General features: G+C 54.3%; 2 protein-coding genes across 10 annotated transcripts in view; one reads left to right on the forward strand and one right to left on the reverse strand.

Moving 5' to 3' along the window:
• The first annotated feature begins 1,098 nt into the window (after positions 1 to 1,098).
• Positions 1,099 to 10,261, forward strand: ZNF687 (zinc finger protein 687). 5 transcript variants are annotated; one of them, XM_057547365.1, is made up of 10 exons: positions 1,363 to 1,436; positions 2,653 to 2,748; positions 4,626 to 6,757; positions 6,907 to 7,085; positions 7,507 to 7,683; positions 7,777 to 7,939; positions 8,085 to 8,417; positions 8,545 to 8,657; positions 8,852 to 8,993; positions 9,138 to 10,261. In XM_057547365.1, exons 3-10 carry the CDS (start codon positions 4,643 to 4,645, stop codon positions 9,633 to 9,635), a joined length of 3,720 nt encoding a protein of 1,239 aa, XP_057403348.1. In that variant the 5' UTR covers positions 1,363 to 1,436; positions 2,653 to 2,748; positions 4,626 to 4,642; the 3' UTR covers positions 9,636 to 10,261. The 5 variants fall into 5 exon arrangements, with proteins under 5 accessions (XP_007178104.1, XP_007178106.1, XP_007178105.1 ...); XM_007178042.2 differs by lacking the exons at positions 1,363 to 1,436; positions 2,653 to 2,748 and adding an exon at positions 1,099 to 1,232; XM_007178043.2 differs by lacking the exon at positions 2,653 to 2,748 and having other exon boundaries at positions 1,301 to 1,436.
• A 235-nt stretch (positions 10,262 to 10,496) lies between these two features.
• PI4KB (phosphatidylinositol 4-kinase beta) overlaps positions 10,497 to 25,037 on the reverse strand; it is a 29,578-nt gene continuing 15,037 nt past the window's right edge. For all 5 annotated transcript variants that reach the window (XM_007178047.2, XM_007178046.3, XM_028165393.2 and 2 more), the window contains 9 exons: positions 23,541 to 23,768; positions 21,577 to 21,804; positions 19,800 to 19,909; positions 19,108 to 19,212; positions 18,799 to 18,922; positions 17,815 to 18,080; positions 12,823 to 12,955; positions 12,458 to 12,578; positions 10,497 to 11,392 (listed from right to left, as the gene is read on the reverse strand). In XM_007178047.2, coding sequence (XP_007178109.1) covers positions 11,211 to 11,392; positions 12,458 to 12,578; positions 12,823 to 12,955; positions 17,815 to 18,080; positions 18,799 to 18,922; positions 19,108 to 19,212; positions 19,800 to 19,909; positions 21,577 to 21,804; positions 23,541 to 23,768 — 1,497 coding nt within the window. In that variant the 3' untranslated portion in view covers positions 10,497 to 11,210. The remainder of the gene's footprint in view (positions 11,393 to 12,457; positions 12,579 to 12,822; positions 12,956 to 17,814; positions 18,081 to 18,798; positions 18,923 to 19,107; positions 19,213 to 19,799; positions 19,910 to 21,576; positions 21,805 to 23,540; positions 23,769 to 25,037) is intronic.

Below are 25,037 nucleotides of genomic sequence, written 5' to 3' on the forward strand. Positions count from 1 at the left end.
TGTGCGAAAGCTGACACGCTGGACTTGCAGACGAATTCTGCAAGCGCTTGCGGATTAGAGAGTATCAAGGTAACTCAATTTCCTAGCATCCCCTCCCCTTCCCCCGCCTCCAGGGGGCGGGGCAACAAAGCGCGGGAAAACCGGCCTCGACTCCACCCCCTACCCCGTGCTGGGGGCGGGGAAAGGAGAACTCTTAAATGGGTAATGGACAGGGGGCGGGTTTCCCCCTCCCCCATCTCCGTGCTTAGGAAGCGTTCCACAATGCCGCTTTAAGATCCCTTTGGAAATGGCCCAGGCCACGCCAGCACACTAACGTCACCTCTCCCCTACTTCCGGTCTGCAAGCCCGTCCCAGGCTTCAGGTGCCGGTGCCTTCCACACTCCAAATCCCGCCCCCGCTACAAGCCCTCCTGCAGAGGGAGGAGCAGTGGGTGACGCCATCGCCCAGGAGCTAGCCCGTGCGAGGACCCCATCCATTCAGATTATATGACGATTTAGGCAGTGGGAAAACCGCGAGGAAATGGTCAACCAGATGACGTGATGCTTTCGGTGACGTCCCATTCTGTGACTTCTGCACGGCATGACTGACATTGGGGTTTAGCTTGAGAAAACACCGCAAATGGATCAACACATCCGGGCTCCACTCGGGGCTAACGCGGTTCTCCTCAACCTGCCCAACAAATAGCAGAGAGTTCTCTAAATTTGCATAAGTGAACTGCAGGCTTCAGGGATCGCGGCCAATAGGGAGTGAGGGGGCGGAGACGCACCTGGGATAGTCACCGCCTCCGGTAGGAAAGCAGGGAATCAGACTGGCTTCTTTTTAAACGACAGTGTCGGAGGCCAATCATTTTTGAGATGCACAGATGGGGCAGTGGGCTCCGGTGCAACCAATGGGAAGAAGCAGCTCCAGAAGGACTAGGCTTCTTGCCCAATGAGGCTGGGAAGCCTGTGCGGAGCTGTTTCCGAGCGGCAGTACTTAAGACCAACCCAGTATGGAGCTGGGCGGGGCGCAGTACTGAACGATGGGGGTATTGACCAATGGCGAGTGCGAAAGCGGGCAGCCCAGACCTGGAACGCGAAGGGAGCTGAGGGAGGGGGAGGCTGAACGGGAGAGAAGCAGGAAGTAGCGGCGGTCGTGGGGAGGGCGGCGGCGGCGGCGGCGGTGGCGGCGGCGGCAGCGACCGGAGCAGGGAAGAGGCCGCCGGGTCTCGGCCCGCACGGGGAGCGGAACAAGTAAGCGTGCCTGGGGTAAATACCCGCCTTTGGCCCCGCCCCCTGGGGGGGCGGGTAAATACCCCCGCCCCTCCCCCACTTGGTCAACTACCCCCTCGCCGCGCCGCCCCCCGGGATGGCTTCTACCGGGGCCCCGACGTCGCCTCCATCCTTGGGGCCCGTGGGCGAAACTCCTAGCCTGTTGAAAGCACAGCCCCTAGCAGGGTAAACGTGGAGGGGGAGTCGGGGTCCCCAACTCCTGGCGCCCCCAGCCCGAGAGGCGTCCGAAGCGCGGCCCGGGAACTGGAAGCTGCGGGATGTCGCGACCTAAAATGGTGTCCGTGTCCGGGGGTGGGGGCGGGGGAACTGGGCCAGGCCGGAGCGGAGCCTGCACCCCGACTGGGCACGGGTCAGCGTCCGGGCCCGGACGGGACCCAGGCTCGTGCCCCAGGCCGCGGCGTGCCTTCCGATTCCTCCCCAGTCTCGAGAGAGCCTCGGGAGCCCTCGAGGGGAGGAGGCTGCGCTGCGCAGGGAGGGAGGGGAGGAGGTCGGAGTTGGGACGGACCCCGGCTGGAGAGCTGCGAGTCTGGCAAAAACTGTCCCCTCCCCACTTCTCTCTTTCCACGCCTCCCCTGCTCCGGTGTAGTTTTGGGCCGGGAGGTGCTGCGCGGCAGCTCCCCGAGGGCCTGGCCTGGCCAAGGCCCGTTCTTCCCTTAGCACGCTGGTGAGAGCTAGAAAAGCGCGGCGCGCCTCAGTTTCCCCTCTGGCTTCTCCCGTGTACACCCCGCCCCCTTTCCGCAACCCTGGACATGCTCCCCGCGCCGGTCCTCGGCAGATGGCAGGGACTTAATTCCGGCCGCTGCCCAGCTTGGCGGCAGCCTAATCGCCCCCGGCCGCCGGCCCCTCGCCCTCCTCTGCGCAGCAGGCCCCGGGCCAGGGAAAGGGACGCGGAGCCCCCATCCGACCCAGGCCAGTTCACCCTCTTCCTGTTCAGCCCCTTCCTTTGGCTTTTGGGGAAGAACAGAGGGAAGGAGGGGGGCTGGAGCCCAAGAGACAGGGCGCAGCAGCCGCGGAAAGGCCTGAGCCGTGGGGCGGGGAAGCCTCTTCGGCCTTGAGCTCCGCTGCTTGATCTACTGTCTGCTCCTGGCTCTCCGATGACCTCTAAGTCACTTGGACGCCAAAGGGGGAGTTGCTTGGGGGAGGCAAGTTTGCAGATGTTTGCTCATAGTCCCCACTGATCTGTGCTCCACCAGCCCACTTTTCTGAGGGCCTGAGCGGAAGGTAGCTTTGGTCTCTCGGGGTCGGGAGGGAGCCGGCCAGGGGAGGGCCCTAGCGATCCAGCTGGGCAGAGGCAAGGGGCGGAGGGCTTTGTTTAAACCCAGATCCTGTAAATTAAGTAGAGGGGGATGAGAGGAGCACTCCCCTTTCGTTCTTCCTGTAGTTGGTACCCTCTCCCTCCACCCCCATCTTGGTCCCAGCAATGCCAGCTGCCACCTGCTGGGACTATCTCCAGTTACAGTCTAAAGGCTGGAAAGAGGTGAGAGAATTGGCCCTGGGAAATGGCTTGCCTTGTGGGCAGGGAATGTGGAGGGAAAGAGACTTTTTCAGTTGCTTCTTCCTAGGTATAGAAACACTTGGAAGAAATGGGTAGGGAACACACCTGGGTTCCCCACAAGCTCTAGGCTGGCCTTCTTGTTGGTTTAGTGCCACATAAGTCTTGTGGGACTTTTTTTTTTTTTTTGTACTGGGACAGATGGGGGTTGGGTGAGACTTCCTGGGCCACTGTTGCCAAGGGAAAATGAAAAGGATGAGGAGTGTGAGTTGGGGATAAACTGGGGTGAGGAGCTCAGAGCAGAAATGACAGGGGTGAGGGGCCTGGCTTTTCCCTGTTGTGGCAGCTGTGCTGGATAAGCTCATACCCTGGAGTTTTAGCCCTGAGAGAGCAAGATGGGGAAGGAGGGAGGGAGGGAAGGAGGAGGGGTTGGCTAGGGGAGGGCCAGGCACTCTTGGGAAGGTAGGTGAGCGAGCAGCAGGTGTTTGTGACAGGAGAGGCCTAGGCTGGGGCCCTTGTGACCAGACTGCTGTTATGGTTTTCCCGTTTCTTCTTTTCATCTCTTTCTGTTCCTGTGTCTTATTCTTTCCATCTTGGTCTCTTGGGTAACTTCCCTGAGCCCACTTCTCCCTGTTAACCAAGCTAGATCTCCAGGTGCCAGTAATGACCCCAAGTGGCCCAAACTTGAGCTTACATGACCCCTGACTCTTGTCTCTGACCCCAGCCCTAGATTTCCAGTGCTTATTCCCTCCCAGCTCCTTTTCGGCCTGGCATATCCTTGTTGTCCTAGCTGTAATAATAAATCATACTCTGGGTTCTGGCTCTCACATTTATGATTCATATCATGCTCAGAACAACCCTATGATATATAGATTACTTGTCCCCTCTTTCAGACAGCAAAAGTAAGGCGGTGGAGTAACTTGCTTATACAGCAGGCCATTGATAAGGCTGGAACTAGAATCAATTCTTACATCTTGTCTTAAGTCACATGCCCCTTTGTACACATGGCCTTTCAGATCTCTGTGGACCCCCAGAAGATCCATGAAGAATATGAATGGATCCCATGCTGCCATGAATGAGCCCTTAAACCTAGAGCATCATGTACATCCTTCTCCTTAATAGTAGTATTGATGAATTGATTCTGTGCTGGGCACAGGAGGGGTTGAAGTGGTTTCAACTAAGATGCTCACTGAACTCCCTCCGTCTCTACTCCCTTATTTCTTATCTGTATTTATTTTATTTTATTTTATTTATTTTTGGCTGCGTCAGGTCTTAGTCGCAGCATGCGGGATCTTCGTTGAGGCATGTATCTTTCGTTGCGGTGCGTGGGCTGCTCTCTAGTTGTGGCACGCAGGCTCCAGGGCGCGTGGGCTCAGTAGTTGTGGTGCGCGGGTTCCAGAAAACGTGGGCTCTGCAGTTTGCGGCCTGCAGGATCTCTAGTTGAGGCGTACAAGCTCAGTATTTGTGGCGCGCGGGCTTAGTTGCCCCCAGGGCATGTGGGATCTTAGTTCCCTGACCAGGGATCAAACCCGCGTCCCCTGCGTTGGAAGGTGGATTCTTTACCACTGGACCACCAGGGAAGTCTCTTTTATCTGTATTTCTGAGAAGTCTCTTTTCCTTTGCTTTCTCTGGATCTTGGTGTCCTCCCTGGAATGTGCATACTACATTCCTTTCAATTTTAGGGTTTGGCAAAACAGGTGCCTCCACCAGCTCTCTAGGATTTGCCCTATGGTGGAGGTGTACCCAAGTCAGAGTGTGCGTGGGTTCTGAGAGCAGATGAATTTGGAGATCTTGAGGGAGGAGGTCCAGTGTTCCTGCTTCCAGAGGTCTCAGTTTCTCCCTCTTTTTCCTGTTTTCCTTAGGTCTGGGACCTGTTGCCATGGGGGACATGAAGACCCCTGATTTTGATGACCTGCTTGCTGCCTTTGACATCCCCGACATTGATGCAAATGAAGCCATCCACTCTGGGCCAGAAGAAAATGAGGGGCCAGGAGGCTCAGGAAAGCCAGAACCCAGTGTAGGAGGTGAATCTGGAGAAGCAACAGCAGTGGCTGCCGGGGATGGCCCTGGGTTGCCCGCCCAGGCCTCTGACCATGGCCTGCCACCGCCAGACGTCTCGGCAGTCAGCGTCATTGTCAAGAACACTGTGTGTCCTGAGCAGTCGGAGTCCCTGGCTGAGAGTTCAGGAGGGGAAGGGGCCCGGGCTGGGGGAGTGACTAAGGAAGGGTCTATGGGACCTCGTCTAATGCAAAATGGTTTTGGGGGCCCTGAGCCATCCCTTCCAGGAACCCCGCACTCTCCAGCTCCTCCCAGTGGGGGTAACTGGAAAGAAAAATCCATGGAAGGCAAAGCTCCCCTGGACCTCTTTGCTCATTTTGGGCCTGAGCCAGGGGAGCACCCCGATCCCCTTCCTCCCTCTGCGCCCTCCCCACCTCGGGAAGGGGCCATGACCCCACCTCCTTTCTCCTCTCCCTTTGAGCTGGCCCGGGAGAATGGCCCAGCCCTGCTGCCCCCTGGTTCTCCCCCACTGCTGGGGGCCTTGAAGCAGGAAAGCTGCAGCCCTCTTCATCCCCAGAGCCTACCAGGCTCAGGCTCAGGCTCAGGCTCTAGCCCTGAGGCCACGGGCGTCCCTGCCAGTGTCTCCCCTTCCCGGGTTGCAGGGGTGTCCTTCTTCAAGAAGTCTCCAGGGCACCAGAGCCCTCTTGCCTCCCCTAAAATGCCCAGCTGTCAGCCCCTAAAGGAAGAAGAGGATGAGGGACCAGTGGACAAGTCTCCCCCAGGAAGTCCCCAGAGTCCCTCTAGTGGAGCCGAGGCTGCAGATGAGGACAGCAATGACTCCCCTGCCTCCTCCAGCTCCTCTAGGCCCCTCAAGGTACGGATTAAGACCATTAAAACATCCTGCGGGAATATCACAAGGACTGTAACCCGGGTCCCCTCAGACCCTGATCCCCCTGCCCCCTTGCCTGAAGGGGGCTTCCTGGCAGAGGCTAGCCTCCTGAAGCTGTCCCCCGCAACCCCGACCCCTGAGGGTCCAAAGGTGGTGAGTGTCCAGCTGGGTGATGGCACGAGGCTAAAGGGCACCGTGCTGCCCGTGGCCACCATCCAGAACGCAAGCACTGCCATGCTGATGGCAGCCAGTGTGGCCCGCAAAGCCGTGGTTCTGCCTGGAGGCACTGCCCCCAGCCCTAAGACGATGGCTAAGAATGTGCTGGGTCTAGTGCCCCAAGCGCTGCCCAAGGCTGAGGGGAGGGCAGGGCTGGGGGCCGGGGGGCAGAAGGTGAACGGTGCCTCGGTGGTGATGGTGCAGCCCTCTAAGCCGGCCACTGGGCCGGGGGCAGGGGGTGGCACTGTGATCTCACGGACCCAGTCCAGCCTGGTGGAGGCCTTCAACAAGATCCTCAACAGCAAGAACCTGCTGCCTGCCTACCGGCCAAACCTGAGTCCACCGGCTGAGGCCGGGCTGGCCCTGCCGCCCACGGGCTACCGCTGCCTTGAGTGTGGGGACGCCTTCTCGTTGGAGAAGAGCCTGGCGCGACACTATGACCGCCGGAGCATGCGCATTGAGGTCACCTGCAACCACTGCGCCCGCCGCCTAGTCTTCTTCAACAAGTGCAGCCTGCTGCTGCACGCCCGCGAGCACAAGGACAAGGGGCTCGTCATGCAGTGCTCGCACCTGGTCATGAGGCCGGTGGCCCTGGACCAGATGGTGGGGCAGCCGGACATCACGCCCCTGCTGGCTGTCCCACCTGCCCTCGGACCTCCAGCCTTGCCTGCCTTGGGCAAGGGTGACGGGGCTGTCACCTCCTCCGCTGTTACTGCAGTTGCCGCTGAGGCCCCTGTGCTGCCACTCTCAGCTGAGCCGCCTGCCGCCCCGGCCACCTCTGCTTACACCTGCTTCCGCTGCCTGGAGTGCAAGGAGCAGTGCCGGGACAAGGCCGGCATGGCTACCCACTTCCAGCAGCTCGGGCCCCCCGCCCCTGGCGCCACCAGCAATGTGAGTTACCTTTCCCAGCCCCTCCCTGGGACGGGGACAGCCAGATGCCACGGGGACAGGATCTAGGAAGGTGTGGGGACTTGGTTAGGAGAACGAGTGGGGGACAGGCCAATCCTCACAGACTCACCTGGTTTCAACCCCCTCGACAGGTGTGCCCAACCTGCCCCATGATGCTCCCCAATCGCTGCAGCTTCAGCGCCCACCAGCGCATGCATAAGAACCGGCCTCCCCACGTCTGCCCGGAGTGTGGGGGCAACTTTCTGCAAGCCAATTTTCAGACCCACCTCCGGGAGGCCTGTCTGCATTTCTCTCGCCGCGTAGGATACAGGTGCCTCCCACCTCTCCTCCCCATAGTCTCTCAACACTTGTCCTCCTGTACTTGGTGGTCTCGTGGCTCCTGGCACCAGCCTTTCAGATGGCCTCTCACGGTGGTGAGCCCCGTCTCTCCTGTTGAATCACTCAGCCCCGGTGTGTTAGCAAATGCAGCCAGAGCGCTCTCTGCCTTCCCTTCGTTCCCCACGCAGAGGGAGCAGGCGGGGCCCCCTCCGGAGCATCAGCTCTGCCTCCCTGCCTCCGCAGGCCTCCCTTGGGGAACTGGGTACTGCAGCTCCCTCCTTCCTCCACTGGCTCGTGTTCCACCGCTGATGAGCTTCTTAGGGTCCACCCAGTCCCCGAGAAGGAGTGTGGGGCTGGAGGTGGCCGTGGAGGTGCCCCCAGCTCACCACGGCGCCTCCTGCTTACTCCCCAAGGTGCCCCAGCTGTGCAGTGGTGTTTGGGGGTGTGAACTCCATCAAGTCCCACATCCAGACGTCACACTGCGAGGTTTTCCACAAGTGCCCCATCTGCCCCATGGCCTTCAAGTCTGCACCCAGCGCCCACGCCCACCTCTACACCCAGCATCCCAGCTTCCACACGCAGCAGGCCAAGTGAGACCTGGGGAGGGAGCGTGAGGAGGGGCGGGTGGGGGGGCTGGGCCTCAATGGGGCAGGATGTCTGCACTGTCTTCTCCACCCGCCCAGGATGATCTACAAGTGTGCCATGTGTGACACAGTCTTCACTCACAAGCCCCTCCTCTCCTCGCACTTCGACCAGCACTTGCTGCCCCAGCGTGTCAGCGTCTTTAAGTGCCCATCTTGTCCTCTGCTTTTTGCCCAAAAAAGGACCATGCTGGAACATCTCAAGGTACAGGAGTCGAGGGACGGAGGCAGGGTGCTCAGCTGTGTTGACCGGGGACCCCTCCGGAAGTGGGAGCAGGGGAGAAGCCGGGACTCTGGCAAAGCCAGGCCCTCCCCCACACCAGCCATCCCCCCTTGTCTCCCTCTCACAGAACACCCATCAGTCTGGGCGCTCGGGGGAGGAGACTCCTGGGAAAGGGGCCGGGGGTGCCCTTCTGACCCCCAAGACTGAGCCTGAGGAGCTGGCTGTGTCTCGGGGAGGAGCAGCTGCCCCTACTGAGGAATCTTCTTCATCCTCAGAAGAGGAAGAACTGCCCAGCTCCCCTGAGCCCCCTCGCCCAACCAAACGGCCCCGGCGAGAACTGGGGAGCAAAGGCGTCAAGGGCGGGGGTGGGGGCCCTGGAGGCTGGACCTGTGGCCTTTGTCACTCCTGGTTCCCTGAGCGTGACGAGTATGTGGGCCACATGAAGAAGGAGCATGGCAAGGTGAGTGGGGTGCCCCCGGGGAGCAGGGTGGGCTGGAGGGGCAGCATTGGGATTGACCTGTGTGGCAGTGGGGATGGGGTCCTGCGTGGAGCCTGGCTCTGAGACCCCCCAACCCCTGCTCTCCTAGTCAGTGAAAAAGTTTCCCTGTCGCCTGTGTGAGCGCTCCTTCTGCTCTGCCCCCAGCCTGAGGCGCCACGTCAGGGTCAATCACGAGGGTATCAAGCGAGTTTACCCATGCAGGTAACCCTTACCCCCTCACCCCCTTTCTCTTTTCTGTCCGGCAGGGTGCCCCCAACCCTGGTTCCCCAAAATACCTTCCCACCTGCCTCTTAGGTCTGAGTGGACTGACGGTTGAGGCCTCCCTCTGCTCAAGCCACGAGCCTTGGTCTTTGGGCTGTGCCGCTGGAGCCCACCCCGCCCGCTCTCCCCTTTAGGTATTGCACAGAGGGAAAACGCACCTTCAGCAGCCGCCTGATCCTGGAGAAACACGTCCAGGTCCGGCACGGCTTGCCGCTCGGGGCCCAGTCCCCTGGCCGGGGGAGCGCCCTGGCTCGGGGCCCTGGTGCCAGAGCCCAGGTAGGCGGAGGCCCACGCTGCTGCGTGAGGGCTGTGGGAGCGGGAGCCTGCGCGGTTATAGCCGAGGCCTCAGGAAGCTGGGCAGGGGTGCCAGGGACGGTGGGGGCTGACGGGGAGGCCCAGTTTCTTCACTCTCTTCTCCAGGGGCCGGGACGGAAACGCCGCCAGTCCTCTGACTCTTGCAGTGAGGAGCCTGACAGCACGACACCTCCAGCCAAGTCCCCCAGGGGCGGCCCCGCGGCGGGAGGCCACGGCCCCCTGCGCTACCGGAGCAGCAGCTCAGCGGAGCAGAGCCTCATGGTGGGGTTGAGGGTGGATGGCGGCGCCCAGCAGTGCCTCGACTGCGGCTTGTGCTTCGCCTCCCCTGGCTCCCTGAGCCGGCACCGTTTCATCAGCCACAAGAAGAAACGGGGTGCGGGGAGCGCCAGTGCCCTGGGCCTGGGGGATGGGGAGGAAGAAGCGCCCCCTCCTTCCAGGTCTGACCCAGAGGGGGGAGATTCACCCTTGCCAGCTTCTGGAGGCCCACTGACATGTAAGGTCTGTGGCAAGAGCTGCGACAGCCCTCTCAACCTCAAGACCCATTTCCGCACACACGGCATGGCATTCATCAGGGCTCGGCAAGGGGGCAGTGGGGACAACTAGGGCCCAGGCCTGGACTCACTAGCCCCTTCCCTCTTCCTTGGGAGCCTGGGTCACTGCTGCTGCCTGGTCCCTGGGCTGGGGAGTTCCATTAGAATTCATGTTTTGTTCAACTCCTCTCCCGCTAACCCCCAAGGACAAGCTTTTGAGAATGGTAGTTATTTGAGGTTCCTGCCTTGGGTTTGGCCCTTGGGTCCTAGTAGAGTGGGTCCTCCATTCCTTTTTTCTGAGCCCAACACTAATTATTTTCTTGCTGCAGCCCCCCATGTGGGACGGGGGGTGTGGGAGGACGGGAAGGCCCAATGCTGGGGTGGTCAGGGGCACTCTCCTCAACCCCTGTGGGCACAGATGGCAGCCCTGGCCTTGCCCTAGTGCCCCCCCTCAGACTCCCTGGCACTCAAGCCCTCCACCCCTGCAGTGCCTTTCACTTATCTTTTTTTTTTTCCCCCAGAAATCGGGGCGGGGGGAGGGGGGTTGGTGGAGATGAGTCCTGTCAAGGGGGTCCCAGGGAGAGGAGGGGACAGGCTCTCAGGAATCCTTTATTCTTGTAGTAATAATAATACTAACAAACTGGGGGAAATGGGAAGGAGAAAACCAGACCATTAAAACTGCTCGTGGTTTAATCCCCATTCAAGCTCCTCTTTTTATGTGACTTTTAGACAATGTGGATGTGTCTGGGAGGGGGTGAGTGACAAAGCTGGGAAGGCCCTTCTTCAGGGAAGAGGTGGTATTGACCGAGACAGGCAGGGAAAAAGCAATCTATCTTCCTCCACCTCGTTCTGTGTGGTGCCGTTTGTATCCTGGACACTGAGGCATCTGTTCACTCCCTACCCCTGAAAAAAAATACAACTCAGAAATGACACAGATGGCTAACTAAGGACTTTATTTCAAACAAAAATTAAAAATAAAAAACAGAGCTATTTCCCTGGGTGTGGGGAAGGGATAAGGGCAAGGAATTCCCCATGGCTAGGCCAATACCCTCAGACTGGAGGGGCTGTGATCATTCCCTTCCTCACTCCTGGGATGGGGAACCTCAGCAAGTGCAGGACCCTATGCCAAAGCCCACCTACCAAGGGGAACTCGGGCTAGGGGTCAGTCCCTGGGAGGTGACAGAGTTGGGCAGCAGCATGGCCGAAGGCCAACCACAGGATCAAGTCCTTAGTACCAAGAACCTACTCTTTTCTCCTTCCTGGGACCCCGGACACATTAAGAGGATGGCCTGCGGAAAAAACCTCTCAAACCCTAGTGAGGAGAAGAAAGGCCCCAGTGTCCCTCACGTTTATCACTTCTGTTCTCTGGAGGGCAGTGAGCCCTGGAGTCTGTTAGGTGGTAATACTGACACAGCTGGCGGGGGGGCAGCAGGGAAGCCCCAGCAAGTCTGGACCCCACGGCTGGTTCTCCCAACCCCCCTGGCAAGCTCTACAGTTACCACATGATCCTCTGTATTTCTTGCCTTCCATTTCCCTTGGTGGATGGCTGGGTGGGTAGGGCTTCCTGGTTTAGGGTTTCTCTGACAAGGGCCTTCCCAGGGAGGGTCCCCTGAATCCCCCACTGCTCCGGGGCCTGAGAAGGAGGATGTCACATGATGCCGTTGGTGAGGTACTGGAAGCCATCGTAGAGTTTGGTGGTGATAGACCGCATGCTGCCGTCCACCATCTGCTCCACCAGCAGCTGGAGCTGCTCCTCAGTCATGCTCATGTGGAACCTCTCCTTGAGGTTGCGGATGGTACTGGAGCCATGGAAGCAAGGAAGCTGAGAACCTGGGGGCAGCAGCAAGGGAACAGGGTCACGGATGGAAAGAAGGGAGCGGCAGTGGTAACAGCCGCCGTAGCCAGTGCAGAGCCGGGGTATCTAAGGTGCCCCTTCCCTCCCACCTCAGAGAGATCCCTGACAGTGTGGATGCGGTTCTGCTTGGGCAGAGAAGGGAGAATTGGCAGGAGGCCCTTCTTGAGCCCTTCTTTATCCCACGATCCTAAGCCCCTCTAGGTGAGGGCACGAGGGCAGAGGGCCAACACATCTCCCCCAGTAAGGGCGGAAGGAGCAGCCTTAGGACCCAGAGGGAAGGCTGGGAAGTCTAGGGAATGGGCCCTGAACTGGGCACTTATCTGGTTGCAGGCCTCTGCCTACGCTACGTCTGACACTCACAGATGACCTGGGCCACCGTCATCACGGGGCCAGACGGGGATGCTCCTGAGCAACAGCGACAACCTGTGGGGTGGGGGCAGGGATGGGGAGGAGGAGGCTGGCAGCTCAGACCAGGTGGACACCACAGCCTTGAGGAAATGGGGACGAGGGCCCAGGGATCCTGGACAAAAGACTGTAGATGGCAAGGCCGTGAGGAAACAGCAGTGAAAGTAGATAAAGATGAGAGAGGAACCCATGTCGGCTCAGAGCAGAAGGGGTGAGTATCGGGACAGGGAAGGGGTCTGAGGAGAGGGCAATCAGAGGTCAAAGGCCAATGACTGAAAACACCTGAGCTGGTGAAGAGCTGAGCGATGGAAGTTGAACAAGGGGCGGGGAGATGAGAAGGGACCAGGAGGCTGGAGCTGGGACTGTTCTTCCCCTGAGTGCGCCTAGGACGTAGTTTCTGCTGCCTCGCCCTCCCACCCCCAGGACTAGCTCTGTCAGGAATCAGGAGAAATGTGCCAAAGGAGAAAACAGGGCACCAGATCAGAGCTGGAAACCCTCTGCGAGGCCCCACCCCCAGTCTTGAGGTGTAATCAACTTTCTGGAGGTTCCATGCCCCAGGGCCCCAATGTAAGTGGGAATTCCGGGGCACTATGGGTACCGCCCTATCCGAACGCCTGGCTTCTCCCCAGCCCCACCTTGCTGCATGATCTCCACGATCTGCACCACCTTATCCATGTGTTTCCGAGCAGCAATCAGCCCCTGCAGCATCAGCATCTTGTAGTAGTTGAACATGTCGCCATCCAGGCCGCCCATCACCTGGGAGGAGAGGAGAGAGCTGTGTGCGCAAAGGGGCTCAGTGTCAGAACTTCCTCCCTTGGGCAAACGTGCCAAACTCCTTTACTTCCCCAACTCTTATCAGGCAGGAAGCCTCCCAGGACATCCAACCTCACCCTGACTTATTGCCATATCTGTTCTGTTTGTCCCCATTTGGGGGGAGCCCATCAGCTCCCCATCCCACGACAGAAAGAACACAGTGAGGCAACTCTCCTTCCTGACTCACGTCTACAAACTCTGTGGTCAGCTTAAAGGCTGATGTCTCAAAGCCCAGGTTTCGGGGTGAGCTGGACAGGATGAAGCCAAAGTCGATGTGGATGATGTGGCCTTCTGCGTCCAACAGGATATTCCCATTGTGTCTGAGGAGGGGGCAGAGGAGAGGAGGAGGCAGTAGTAAGTCCCACTGAGGTGGGAGCTTCAAGCTGCAACACACTGGCCACATGACACCAGGCAAGGGCCCTGCCACATTTCCTGCTGCCTATAACTCTGGGTCCAACCTCCTAGAACCCAAAGCTAGCAATGAGAAGAAAGGAAATCAGAAAAGTAAACTGCTAACAAAGCCTGTGGGGTCTCATTTGCTATCATTAACAGCTTAATAAAATAGGTTAAGATTATCCAAATTTCCCAGTAATTGTGATTCTAAGCACCCAAGCCAATCCCAATCTAGCAGAGAACTGGGAAGCTAGGAAAGAAGGCCTCTGCGCTCCAACCAGCTGTTACAGAGGCCAAGCACTTGGCTTAGGGGGAGGCCTCCAGTCACAACTTAATTACCTGTGTTCTGTTTGTAATTCCTATCGGCCCATTGCATATCAGAAGCCCCACCCCACCGGAAGGGAGCAGAGATCCCAGGCTGAGTGGAGTTTAAATGTGAAATAGTGTGGGGCTTCGAGGAGTCAGTTTTAACTATCTGGTAAAACCACTTATGTAAAAAAATTCTCAGGAGGCAATTCCTACAGGCTAGCTGCTGGAAGAACAGTTAAAGGGAGATAAATCCTAGGTCTCTGTGATTCCCACATGAATGGCCAGTCGAAAGAGGAACAATTAACATGCAAAGCATGTGAGGCCTGGCCCATAACAGACCTCCTCAGTGTCAACAGAGGCTTTGTTAGGCTAAGAGCTCACGTCTGAGGCCACCTTCTCTGGGGTTGGTCTGACTGGCCAAAAGACAGGGGACAGAGGGAGAACCCAGTCCCACCCGAGTCCTCCCCCTCTGGGAAAGCATGACAAATTTAGCAACACACACAATCTTGAAAGCCAGAAAGTTCTAGATGTCCTAGTCCAGCCTCTCATTTTACAGGTGAGAGGTGAGGAAACAGAGGCCCTGAGAGGAAAACTGACTTACTTGGCCAAGGTCCCAGGCCAGTGAGAGGCAGTTTCTCTCTCTCCTTAAGTGCTGGAGTTAGCTCCAGCCGCAAAGCTACGGGGGACTCATTCTGAAGCAGTTAAGGAGACCTTCAACTGCTTCCAGCTTGGGGCCCCCTTCACTGCTGCCACTTCTCTCCAGTGGATGAGTCCATTCATGACTCGACTACATCTACTCTTTTTTGAGTTGTGAAAGGTTTACCAGCTTCCTGTCCCCCTCTCCCCCTTTTAAAGGATGGACTCCCATCTTCCAAATATATTAGTCTCCTAAGGAAAAGCCCAGAGGCCTGACTAGCACCTGCTTCCCTGCCTCCACTTACTCAACCCAGGGGTTCAGGCTCCAGACTCTGAGCCCTGGGTTCCAAATGCTGACTCTTTAGGGACAGTCTAAAGCTTGCAACCAGATTCCTTATAAATAATGACATTTCCCTCAGTCCTCAAGTGCAAAGCCTCTGCTGGCTTTATCTGTAAGGCTGGCAGGGTGGAAGGAGCACAGGTTCTGAAAGTTCCCTGACCCTTACTTATTTCCCTCCTGAGGAAACACCTGTCTGACAGCATTTTCATCTGGTTTCAGTATAAGAATGTCAGGCCAAACAGGCCCGTGAAAAGATGCTCAACATTGCTAATTATTAGAGAAATGCAAATCAAAACCAAAATAAGGTAACACCTCATACCAGTCAGAATGGCCACCATCAAAAAGTTTACAAATAATAAATGCTGGAGAGGGTGTGGAGAAAAGGGAATGTAAATTGGTGGAGCCACTATGGAAAACAGTATGGAGGTTCCTTAAAAAACTAAAATTAGGACTTCCCTGGTGGCACAGTGGTTAAGAATCCGCCTGCCAAAGCAGGGGACACGGGTTCGATCCCTGGTCCAGGAAGATCCCACATGCCCTGGAGCAACTAAGCCCGTGCGCCACAACTACTGACCCTGCATGCCACAACTACTGAGCCTGTGTGCCACAATTACTGAAGTCCGCACACCCTAGAGCCCGTGTTCCACATCAAAGAGAAGCCACCACAATGAGAAGCACGTGCACTGCAGCGAAGAGTAGCCCCCGCTCACCACAACTAGAGAAAGCCCGTGTGCAGCAAAGACCAAACACAGCCAAAAATAAGTAAATAAAAAATAAAATAAAATAAAATAAAACTATAAAAAAAACCCCCTAAAATTAGAGTTATCATATGATCCAGCAATCCCCCTCCTGGGCTGTATCCGGAAAAGACAGAAACTCTAATTCTGCCTGCCAATGCAGGGGACACGGGTTCGTGCCCTGGTCTGGGAAGATCCCACATGCCGCGGAGCAACTGGGCCCGTGAGCCGCAATTACTGAGCCTGCGCATCTGGAGCCTGTGCTCCGCAACAAGAGAGGCCGCGATAGTGAGAGGCCTGCGCACCGCGATGAAGAGTGGCCCCCGCTTGCCACAACTAGAGAACGCCCTCGCACCGAAACGAAGACCCAACACAGCCATAAATAAATAAAAATAAAAATAAAAATAAAAATTATAAAAAAAAAAAAAGAAAAGATACATGCACTGGACTTCCCTGGTGGTGCAGTGGTTAAGAATCTGCCTGCCAATGCAGGGGACATGGGTTCAAGCCCTGGTCCGGGAAGATCCCACATGCCGCAGAGCAACTAAGCCCATGCGCCACAACTACTGAGCCTGAGCTCTAGAGCTGGTGAGCCACAACTACTGAAGCTCGCATGCCTAGACGCTGTGCTCCACAATAAGAGAAGCCACTGCAATGAGAAGCCCACACACCGCAACGAAGAGTAGCCCCCGCTCGCAGCAACTAGAGAAAGCCCACGCTCAGCAACGAAGGCCCAATGCAGCCGAAAATAAATAAATAAATAAATTAAAAGGAAAAAAAAAAAAGATACATGCACCTCAATGTTCACTGCAGCATTATTTACAATAGCCAAGGCAAGGAAGCAACCTAAATGTCCATCAACAGATCAATGGATAAATAAAATGTGGTGTGTATGTGTGTATGTGTGTATGTACACACACACACACACACACACAATGGAATATTACTCAGCCACAAAAAAATAATGAAATAATGCCATTTGCAGCAACAGGGATGGACCTAGAGATCATCATACTAAATGAAGTAAGTCAGACAGAAAGACAAATATTATGTGGTATCACTTCTATGTGGAATCTAAAAAACTAATACAAATGAACTTATCAGAAAACAGAAACAGACTCACAGACACAGAAAACAAACTTATGATTACCAAAGGGGAAGGGGGTGATAAATTAGGAGTATGGGGTTAACAGATACACACTACCATACATAAAATAAACAGGGGCTTCCCTGGTGGTGCAGTGGTTAAGAATCCGCCTGCCAATGCAGGGGATACATGTTCGAGCCCTGGTCCGGGAAGATCCCACATGCCGTGGAAGCAACTAAGCCTGTTTGCCCCAACTACTGAGCCTGCACTCTAGAGCCTGCGTGCCACAACTACTGAAGCCCACGCACCTAGAGCCTGTGCTCCGCAACAAGAGAAACCACCGCAATGAGAAGCCCACACACCGCAGTGAAGAGTAGCCCCTGCTCGCTGCAACTAAAAGAAAGCCCGCGTGCAGCAGTGAGGACCCAGTGCAGCCAAATAATAAAATTAATACATAAATTAAAAAAAAATAATAAACAGCAAGGATTTACTGTATAGCACTGGGAAGTGTAGTCAATATCTTGTATAAACCTATAATGGAAAAGAATCTGAAAAAGAATATATGTGTATGTGTGTGTGTGTGTGTGTGTGTGTGTATACCTGAATCACTTTGCTATACACCTGAAACTAACACAATATTGCAAATCAACTATACTTCAATTAAAAAAAAAAAAAAAGAATGTTAGGCCATCATAGGCACTTAATAGATGCTAGATTTCTGATAAGCGGCTCTGTTTAGCTGATCTTAATGTGCTGCCATATCACTGGAAGCACAGGCCACTGAATTAGTGCCTTCCCAGGACAGCTGCCCTATGCCCTCGGAGAGGCACAACTCACAGGAGCATTCTAGGTATTGACCCTGAGTCACTGTCTGGAGTCAGTCTTAAAAAGCAGAGCCTCAAGGGTGTAATTATCTTTGTACAGTATGTTGTTCATCTATATGCGAAGTTGAGCTTCATAAAGGTCACATGATATCGAGAGAAATGACAGCTCTGGGCAAAACAACAGATACTTAAGAGTTTGGAAATCATATGTTGGAACAAGGAGGAGCGTTTAGGGCTGGGGGTCTCAACTCTGTGTCCACCACGTCTCTCACATCCATCTGCTCCTTTCTGCCATCAGTCACCACCACTGCCCTCAGGCCAGGCCTCATTACCTCTAGCTTCACTGCAAAGGCCCACTTACATCCAACCTCACCCACAGTGCCAAAGGGCACATTCACTCACCACAGACTGGATCATGGCATTCCCTCTGCCTGCAGAATAAAACTCCTCAGCCTCATAAGAGGGCCCCACTGATCTGGCCTCAACTTACCTGACGTCACTGCTACTACTGTGCCATGCAGTGTGGCCCAAGCTTTGATCACCTCGAGCGGTTTCCTCTGCCTGGGACATCCTTCCCCCACAGCTTTCTCTGTCCTCATTCCCATTCGTCTGTCAAGACCCTGCTTGCTCAGACCCTTGCTCCTCACATAAACCCTTCATTTCTTTGGCCCTTCCCCTGGTACTTGTCAGTCTGCCTCCTAGCCTTAATGGCACATGAATGTGTCTGTCTCTGCTTAAAATATGTTGTTTGTTTCATCTTTACATTTTGGCAATGGAAGGTCGTGATGAAAAAATGAAGGGACAGAGGGAACCCTAAAGAAAAGGTTAGGACGAGGGACAGGAATTCACCTACCTGTCCTTGACTTGCAGCAGGTAGCAGACCAAGCAGTAGCCAGCACAACTCTGCACAAAATTGCGCTGGGCACTGAGGAATGCCTCAGTAGTGTAACTGCCATGCTCCTGCAGGAAGTAATCGAGCAAGGAGAGCTGTGACTGTTTCTTCACCTGGTGGATAGACACAGCATTGACCACTGGTTCAATCATGCCACTGTCGGCCGAAATCACAAGAATCTTGTATGGCTTGATCCACAGGGGTACTCGCTCCTGTTCCCAAATGGACTGTGAGGAAACACAGAGGCATTGTGACTCTCTAAATGGGGGGAGGAGGCTAAATTCCCCTCTGTCCCCAACCTTGGACAGTTCCCATCTTTAGTGGCTTTGAATTCTAGGCCACCAAGTGAGTAAAACCCCCGATCCCACTGAGAACCAGGAAGTTCTGAACGGAGTCCAGGGTCTGACAAGACATAGGTGGCATGTGGGAAAAGGTATCTCATAGAGATGTCCAAAAACGGGAGGGAGAAGAGGAAACCTCGCTGTCACCTCCCAAGCTGGGTGAGTGGGAGCTATTAACCCAAGTTGAAAGAACAGGGAAAAAGACCAAAAAGGATTTAGGGTCAGAGAAAGTTTCTCCAGAAAATGAAAATATTTATATAAAGAACTGACTAAACAGGTGAAGTTGCTTGTAGGCAACTAACCTGGGGGTCAGGGATTGACATCTCAGCCCACTGCAACCCACTTGCTGCAAATCAGTTGGGAGTTCCGATCAGTGATCAGAACAGGTGCCAGTCACAAAAGGGCCACAAGAGGTCGCTGTGGAGCTGCCCCCGGGGCTGTACTTCCTGGTAGGAGCACCAGCTTAGTTTAACGTAAATCCAACTTAGACTACTGGGCAGGAAGATGGTCCCCAGCAGAGCTCCCTGCAGAAGGACCTGAGTGATCACCTCAGGTGGCCTGCAGATGGGCTGAGTTTCCCTTCTTTCTCCCTCCCTTCTCTTACCTGCAGTTGCTTCAACACCTGGAAGGCCAGCAGCTCCTGCCGAAGGTCATCCCCACACTTGACAATGACTGACAGGAGCCGCCAGTTGGGGAGATGGCCATAGGGGGAGCCCTCTCTAATGCGCCTGTGAAGAGAAGCAAAAAGATGTCAAAGGGTGATGCCAGGTTGAGGACAGAGACACGGCTTCTATCAAAAATCCAAATCAAACTCCTCACAAGGTAAGGACTCAGACCGCCTGGGGGCCTGATGGATTTTGCGGTGGGTGGTGGGCTGAGAGACAATATGGATGGTGGACCCCACCCAACTCACCGCACTTTCTCCTGCCAGGGCTCTTTGAGAGCAACTGCAGAAGGGTCTTCTGGGTCTCGTTTGAAGGCTGTGGGGGTGTGAGCCAGCTGCTCCGAAAGGCGCCGTCTAGCAGGAAGAAACTATATCATTTGCTTGGAGGAGTTACCCCAGATCCTCATGTCCCTGTCTATGCCAGCATTTCCTGCACTGTCTTCTTGATTCTGGGCACACAGAGATAGAAACCTGGGCTGAGAGAGACTCATGGAAGGAAACACACCACTGATATCTTTTTGCTAACCTGGTGGTTTGTAATCATGTTCAATGCAGATTACCAGGCCCTGCCCATTCTCCTACCAAGATTCTGCATTCAGAACAGGTGTGGCTCCGCATCTGCATTTCCAACAAGATCTCCTCCCTCGCCCTGGATTCTGACACGTGTGTCCTCAGACCCACTCTGGGAAACACTGTTGTAATTCCTTCCTCTGGTGCTTTCATTCCTTTGGAGTCCTTTTAAAATTTAACTTCTTTCTGTAGTAGCCCAGTAATTTCTCAACCCACACCTTCAACGCCTCAAGTTTGGTGGCCTCAGGACAAGGACAGAGTAAGGAGAGAGAAGGGAGAAAGATACAGGCTGACAGACAGGAAGGGGACAAAGAGATAGGCAGTGCCTAAGAGAGGGGTGAAAAATGACGGGCAACATGGTCTGGCCATACCGGATGTCGCCTGCTGCAATGAACACAGGCTCCTTGCTCTCTTGGCTGGTGATGCTGTCCACGGAGAACTGGGAGATGTTGTCACAGCTGTTGGTGTGCACTTCAGGGAGCTGGGGAGAGCAGGGGACTGCAGGTCAGAAGCGCTGAGCACAGGGGTTGCCTCTTTCACCTCCTCCTCAGATCACCCTGTGTGCTGCCATCTCCACGACACGATCAGTCCTCCCTTCCAAACCCTGCTCCAAAAAGCCTCCCCTGGTTACGCACCATCCTGACCACTTGGACCCCAAACTGCCTAGGCACCCCCCCTACCCCGCACACAGATCCTCTAGCAGTGTTTTTCAATGTGTCAACTACCTGCATCAGAATTACCTGGAATGCTGCTAAAACACAGATCCCAAACCCCACCATCAATCTGAATTAGAATTACTGGGAATGGGATCTGGAAGTCTGAATTTCTAACAAGTTCTCCAGAAGACTTCTAATGCACTCAAGTTTGCAAACCACTGCCATGACCATCACAGAAAGCTGAATTTTCAGCCTTATATTGAGAGCTCCCCAAGGCCAGGGATGCATTCTCCCTTAGGGTCCAGAACAGAACCTCTCCAGGCTAGGTTCCTCTGAGCATTTCTTCAACCTAAGTCATTCAGTCTTATCTCCCCATCTCTCTCTAACTATAAAATACTCTACCAGACCCCAAGGTCCATATCAAGTCCCTTCTTTACTCTTTCCTTTGTACAAGTGCATTTCTCCTTAACCCCATTGATCACTTACTGCACATTGCCTTGTTGTGTATCTTATACATAGATTTTTTTCTTAAATGTCTGCATCCAGTCTCCCCATTTGGACTGTAAGCTCAAGTACAGAGAGTCTGCCTTTTCACAAAGTGAAATCTGGTTGTGCTACAGCTCTAATAAAATCCTGCTCTGGATCCCTACAACCCCAGAACAAAATCCAGGTTTCTTTCCACAGTTTACAGGATCCTTCTTACAATCTGGCCCATGACGGCCTCTCCAGCCTCATTCTTCACCACCTCGTCATCTCACGACCACACATCACAGCCACACAAAATTTCTTTCTATTCTTAAAAGGGGCCAAGCTCTCTCATGTCTTCCAGTCTTTACACTTGCTGTTTCCTCTGCCTGGAATACTCTGTACAGCTAATTCCTACCTACCTTCAGGCCTCAGCTGAGATATTATTTCCTCCAGGAAATCTTTTGGGGCATGTCCAACCCCAAGTCTGGAATAAGTGCTACCTCCACCCTCAGGTGCTCCCATGACACCCCATCCTCTCCAGCACAACCTGGATCACACCACACTACATCTACCTGCTGACTGGCCTCGTTCTCTCTCCTATTAGCTCATAAGCCCCTTGCAGGCAGGGGCCAAGCCTTGTTTACTAGCACACAGCACTCAGGGCTGGCACAAGAAGGCCCTCCATAAACATTCCTTGAATGAATGAATGTATGACTGATTCTTCTCTGCGTTCCTAAGACAACTTTATATCGCAGGTGTTCAATATATATTTTGATTAAATTTTTCACACTCCCCTGGGCTTAGAAGTTCCTTCTTACAGTAGGCCTAAATTCTTCTTGCAGGAAAACGAGCTCCACCTGAATCTGTTCCAGACTAGAGCTGTTCAGAGCTGTCCCCTCTCACACCTGTCACTACCTACGGCACTCATTTGGGTACTTGCTTCAGCCTGTCTCAGGGTGTGCTGTGTTGTCTCAAATACATTGAAAGTTCCAGAATAGGTGCTGTGCCCTTGGAGCTCCCTCACCTCCACCTGCAGCTCGCCTATGTCATCCACCGACCAGGCCTCATCATCGTTGTCATAGTTGGGCACAGTGCTGAAGCTGCCTGCCCGCTGCTCGTGGCTGATGCCGCATTCGGGCAGGTTCTCTACAGACCGGGTGCTACGAATTCGGTTCTCCGGGATCCGGGCAGGGACGTTGGTGGTGTCGAAGTTTTCACATTCGAGGACTTCCACATAGATCAGGTAGGGAGCCTGGGGGTAAGTGAGAACAGTATTTGCAACTTACCTCCACCACTGTTCCCCCCAAACCTCAACTCTGCTAACACGGTTCTTCCTGCTGCCCACTCCTGCTCCAACCTGAATCCATCAGTCCCCTGGCACCAGGAATGCCATATTTAGGGCAGGAACTTATCCTATGGGTGCTGCTACTTTGTGAGCTCCAATTCTTAGCGTCTTTCAGTTGTCTCCTTAATCAAAAACATACCTGAGGTGTTACCCTCTTCAGCCATGGCTGAAATACTGTAAAATACTAGTTTTTTCCCCGGAAATAGTGCTTCTTAAATGTTGGTTTGGGGCTTCCCTGGTGGCGCAGTGGTTGAGAATCTGCCTGCCAATGCAGGGGACACGGGTTCGAGCCCTGGTCTGGGAAGATCCCACATGCCACGGAGCAACTAGGCCCGTGAGCCACAACTACTGAGCCTGCGCGTCTGGAGCCTGTGCTCCGCAACGGGAGAGGCCACGACAGTGAGAGGCCCGCGCACCGCGATGAAGAGTGGCCCCCGCTTGCCACGACTAGAGAAAGCCCTCGCACAGAAACGAAGACCCAACACAGCCAAAAATAAAAAAAAAATAAAAAAAAAAAAAAAAAAAAGGAAAAAACTCAACTATATGCTAAAAAAAAAAAAAAAAAAATCTTTAAATGTTGGTTTGCATGAGAACCACCTGGGGTGCATGTTGAAAACTGACTTACTTGGGGCCCAACCCAAATCTAGTAACTCAGCCTGGGGCTGGAGCCCAGGAATCTGCATTTTTAAAAAGGTGTCCACCTTCCCCAGGTGGTTCTACTACAAGAGGTGTCCCCCAAACTGAACAGGACACAGTCTTGTAAAGCAGTGGTCCACACACTATTCTGCTTATGTACTTCCTAAAAGTATTCTGAAAAATCATGTATCCCCTCAGTTTTAAGTTGACAGCTAAAATTTTTCATGAGAAGTTACTTGCCAAAGTATATACTTTCTGGTGTCATGTAAATATTGATATTTTAAAAATAAAACTGTTACATCACTGTCTTAAAAAAAAAAAAAAAGAATTTGGCTGAGAGAGTACGCAGGTCTTTAAAATGTTTCAGCTGAGCTTCAAAATGTATAGATGATGCACCGGGGCAAAACCATTCCAAACCATCAATTACCACCCATTCAGAGAGGCCTGAATGCCTCTGTGGGCTTGTCCTAAAAACAGACAAAAAGACTGGGAAAAAGTTGGGCACCGTTCCAAGCAGGATTCTAATCTTCAATACGTCTTCTGGGAAAAAAATCTGAACCATTAGTGCTCATTTCAACCAGCAGACTAATTTAGCTAATTCTCTCCTTCTCCCTGCCCACTGTGATCAGAAAAGGTCTTAGAAACAAAGATTTCTCTACTCTCATTGTTGCTGTACCTGGAAAGCCTAAGAGTTATAGAAGGGCTGGAGAAGAGCTACCAAAAGGACTGTAAGGAGGGGAGGAGAGCGGCTCTCTCCTGAGACATGGCAAGAGGCAAGCTGAAAAGATCAGGCCTCTTTGATCCAGAAAAACAAAGCCCAAGAAGGGGAACAGGAGGGCCCTGGGAATCACAACAGTACTCAGGTGAAGTCAAGGCTGACACGTGCACGTGAGCTATGGAGGGAGTCTAGGATGCTGGTGGGGCACCCCTGGGCACATACACACACCCCGGACAACGACAGGAGTAGAGTCAGATGAGGGGAATGGTTTGGGCCAGAGCCCACCTACCTTGTCCTTAGAGTTGAGGACAACAGCCTGGGTGTGGGGCACGCGGACCACGTGGTGGTCAAAGCCAGCAGTGGGCAGCCAGACTCGGGCAGGGAGCTTATGGTTGAGCAGGGAGAGCTCTGAGATCAGCCGCTGTGTTTTCTGTTCCTTGGTGGGGAGCGTGGCCAGCCGCTTGCCAATCGCCATCAGGGACTTGATGAATTCTCGCTCGGGAGCCAGTCTGACGGGCTACAGGGGGTTGGGGTGAAGTAAAAGATAGTGAAGAAACCATAGAAAAAAGTGGCCCAGTCACTCCTGGCCATGCAGGGCAGGAGTCTCAGTGTCTCTAGAACGCCAGGGAAGGAGCTACCTTTAGGCCCTCGTAGGAGATCCCACCCACCCCTGTCAACTTGAATTGGGAACAGGTGGAAAAGCCAGCACAGTCCTCCACAGGCTACTTCTTAAGGGTAAAGGGGGGATGTGTGAATCCAGGTCACCAGGTGCACCCCTCTTCTCTTGGACTTGAGTTTCTGAGGAACTGTCCCAAGGCTTCAAGATGGGTGGGGGGATGACATCCAGAGAGGTCAGCCAGGGACGCAGAGAGAAATGCTGCTTACACCTGAAGTGCTTCACCCATCTCAAGAATGAGGCTGTCCCTCTCCCCACCTGGATGCTTGGGCTGGGTCTCCGCCAGGGCCCACAAGGCTAAGGAGGGGAACGGCGAGTCAGGATCTCCCCTTTCAAAGGAGGACTCAATCCATAAGTGACTTTTGTTGCTTTCCACGGCATCCCCGTCCACCCCACAATCTCTCACAGTGGGTCAATGCACATGCAGGGGATGAGGGAAGGATGAGCTGACTTTGCCCTAATGAGGGAACAGTCAGTGGGGAAAGAAAAAGCAGATGGAGGGAGGTAGGGGTGGGCAGGTGGGTGGAGAAAACAACAGCTCCTTTCAGCCCCTGATGAGGGCCCTCAAGACCTGTCTTTTTCAGTGAATCCTCCTCAGATCCTCTTCCCCTACCTCTCAGGGACTAGGCTCCCCATATTAGCTCCCTCCTGTGAGCCTGGCTGCTCACGTTGGGCACTTCATTCTCAGAAAGGGCAAAGACAGTCTAGGGAGTAAGGCTGGGGTGGGGAAAAAGATGGACTCAGCTAGACAGGAAGAAGTGCTCTTTTCCCAGCCTAAGTCCTTCTACCGTAAGGGGCATTTTATCAGGATAGCCACCCCGTTCCATCTCTCCTCACCTAGATAAGAACAGTATCTCTTCCTCTTATAGAAACAGTAGTATTTCACTCACCAGGCTTCTCTCCCTCTCTGTGTCTTGCTTAGTTTCCTGAGTGAGAATTTCTACCCTCACTCCCTCACACTGCAAAAAAGAACTTCTTTTGAGAGCTGGGCAGTACCATGCCCACCTCTGCGTGTGCACAGAGCCAGGGTTCAAAGGAGCGGCTCATCTCTCAGCCTCTACCCCACAGCGGGCTGGCTCAGGTCCCCATACAATAATGAAAAACAGGGTG

This window comes from Balaenoptera acutorostrata, chromosome 1 (genome assembly GCF_949987535.1).
Source record: "Balaenoptera acutorostrata chromosome 1, mBalAcu1.1, whole genome shotgun sequence".
Lineage (NCBI taxonomy): Eukaryota > Metazoa > Chordata > Mammalia > Artiodactyla > Balaenopteridae > Balaenoptera > Balaenoptera acutorostrata.

Bases quoted from the DNA above. Each gene is read 5' to 3' on its own strand.
- ZNF687 (XM_007178042.2), top strand. From the start codon at position 4,643: ATGGGGGACATGAAGACCCCTGATTTTGATGACCTGCTTGCTGCCTTT. The intron at 7,684-7,776 runs GTGAGACCTGGG...CCACCCGCCCAG, and splicing joins TTCCACACGCAGCAGGCCAA to GATGATCTACAAGTGTGCCA. The intron at 8,994-9,137 runs GTAGGCGGAGGC...TCTCTTCTCCAG, and splicing joins GCCCTGGTGCCAGAGCCCAG to GGGCCGGGACGGAAACGCCG.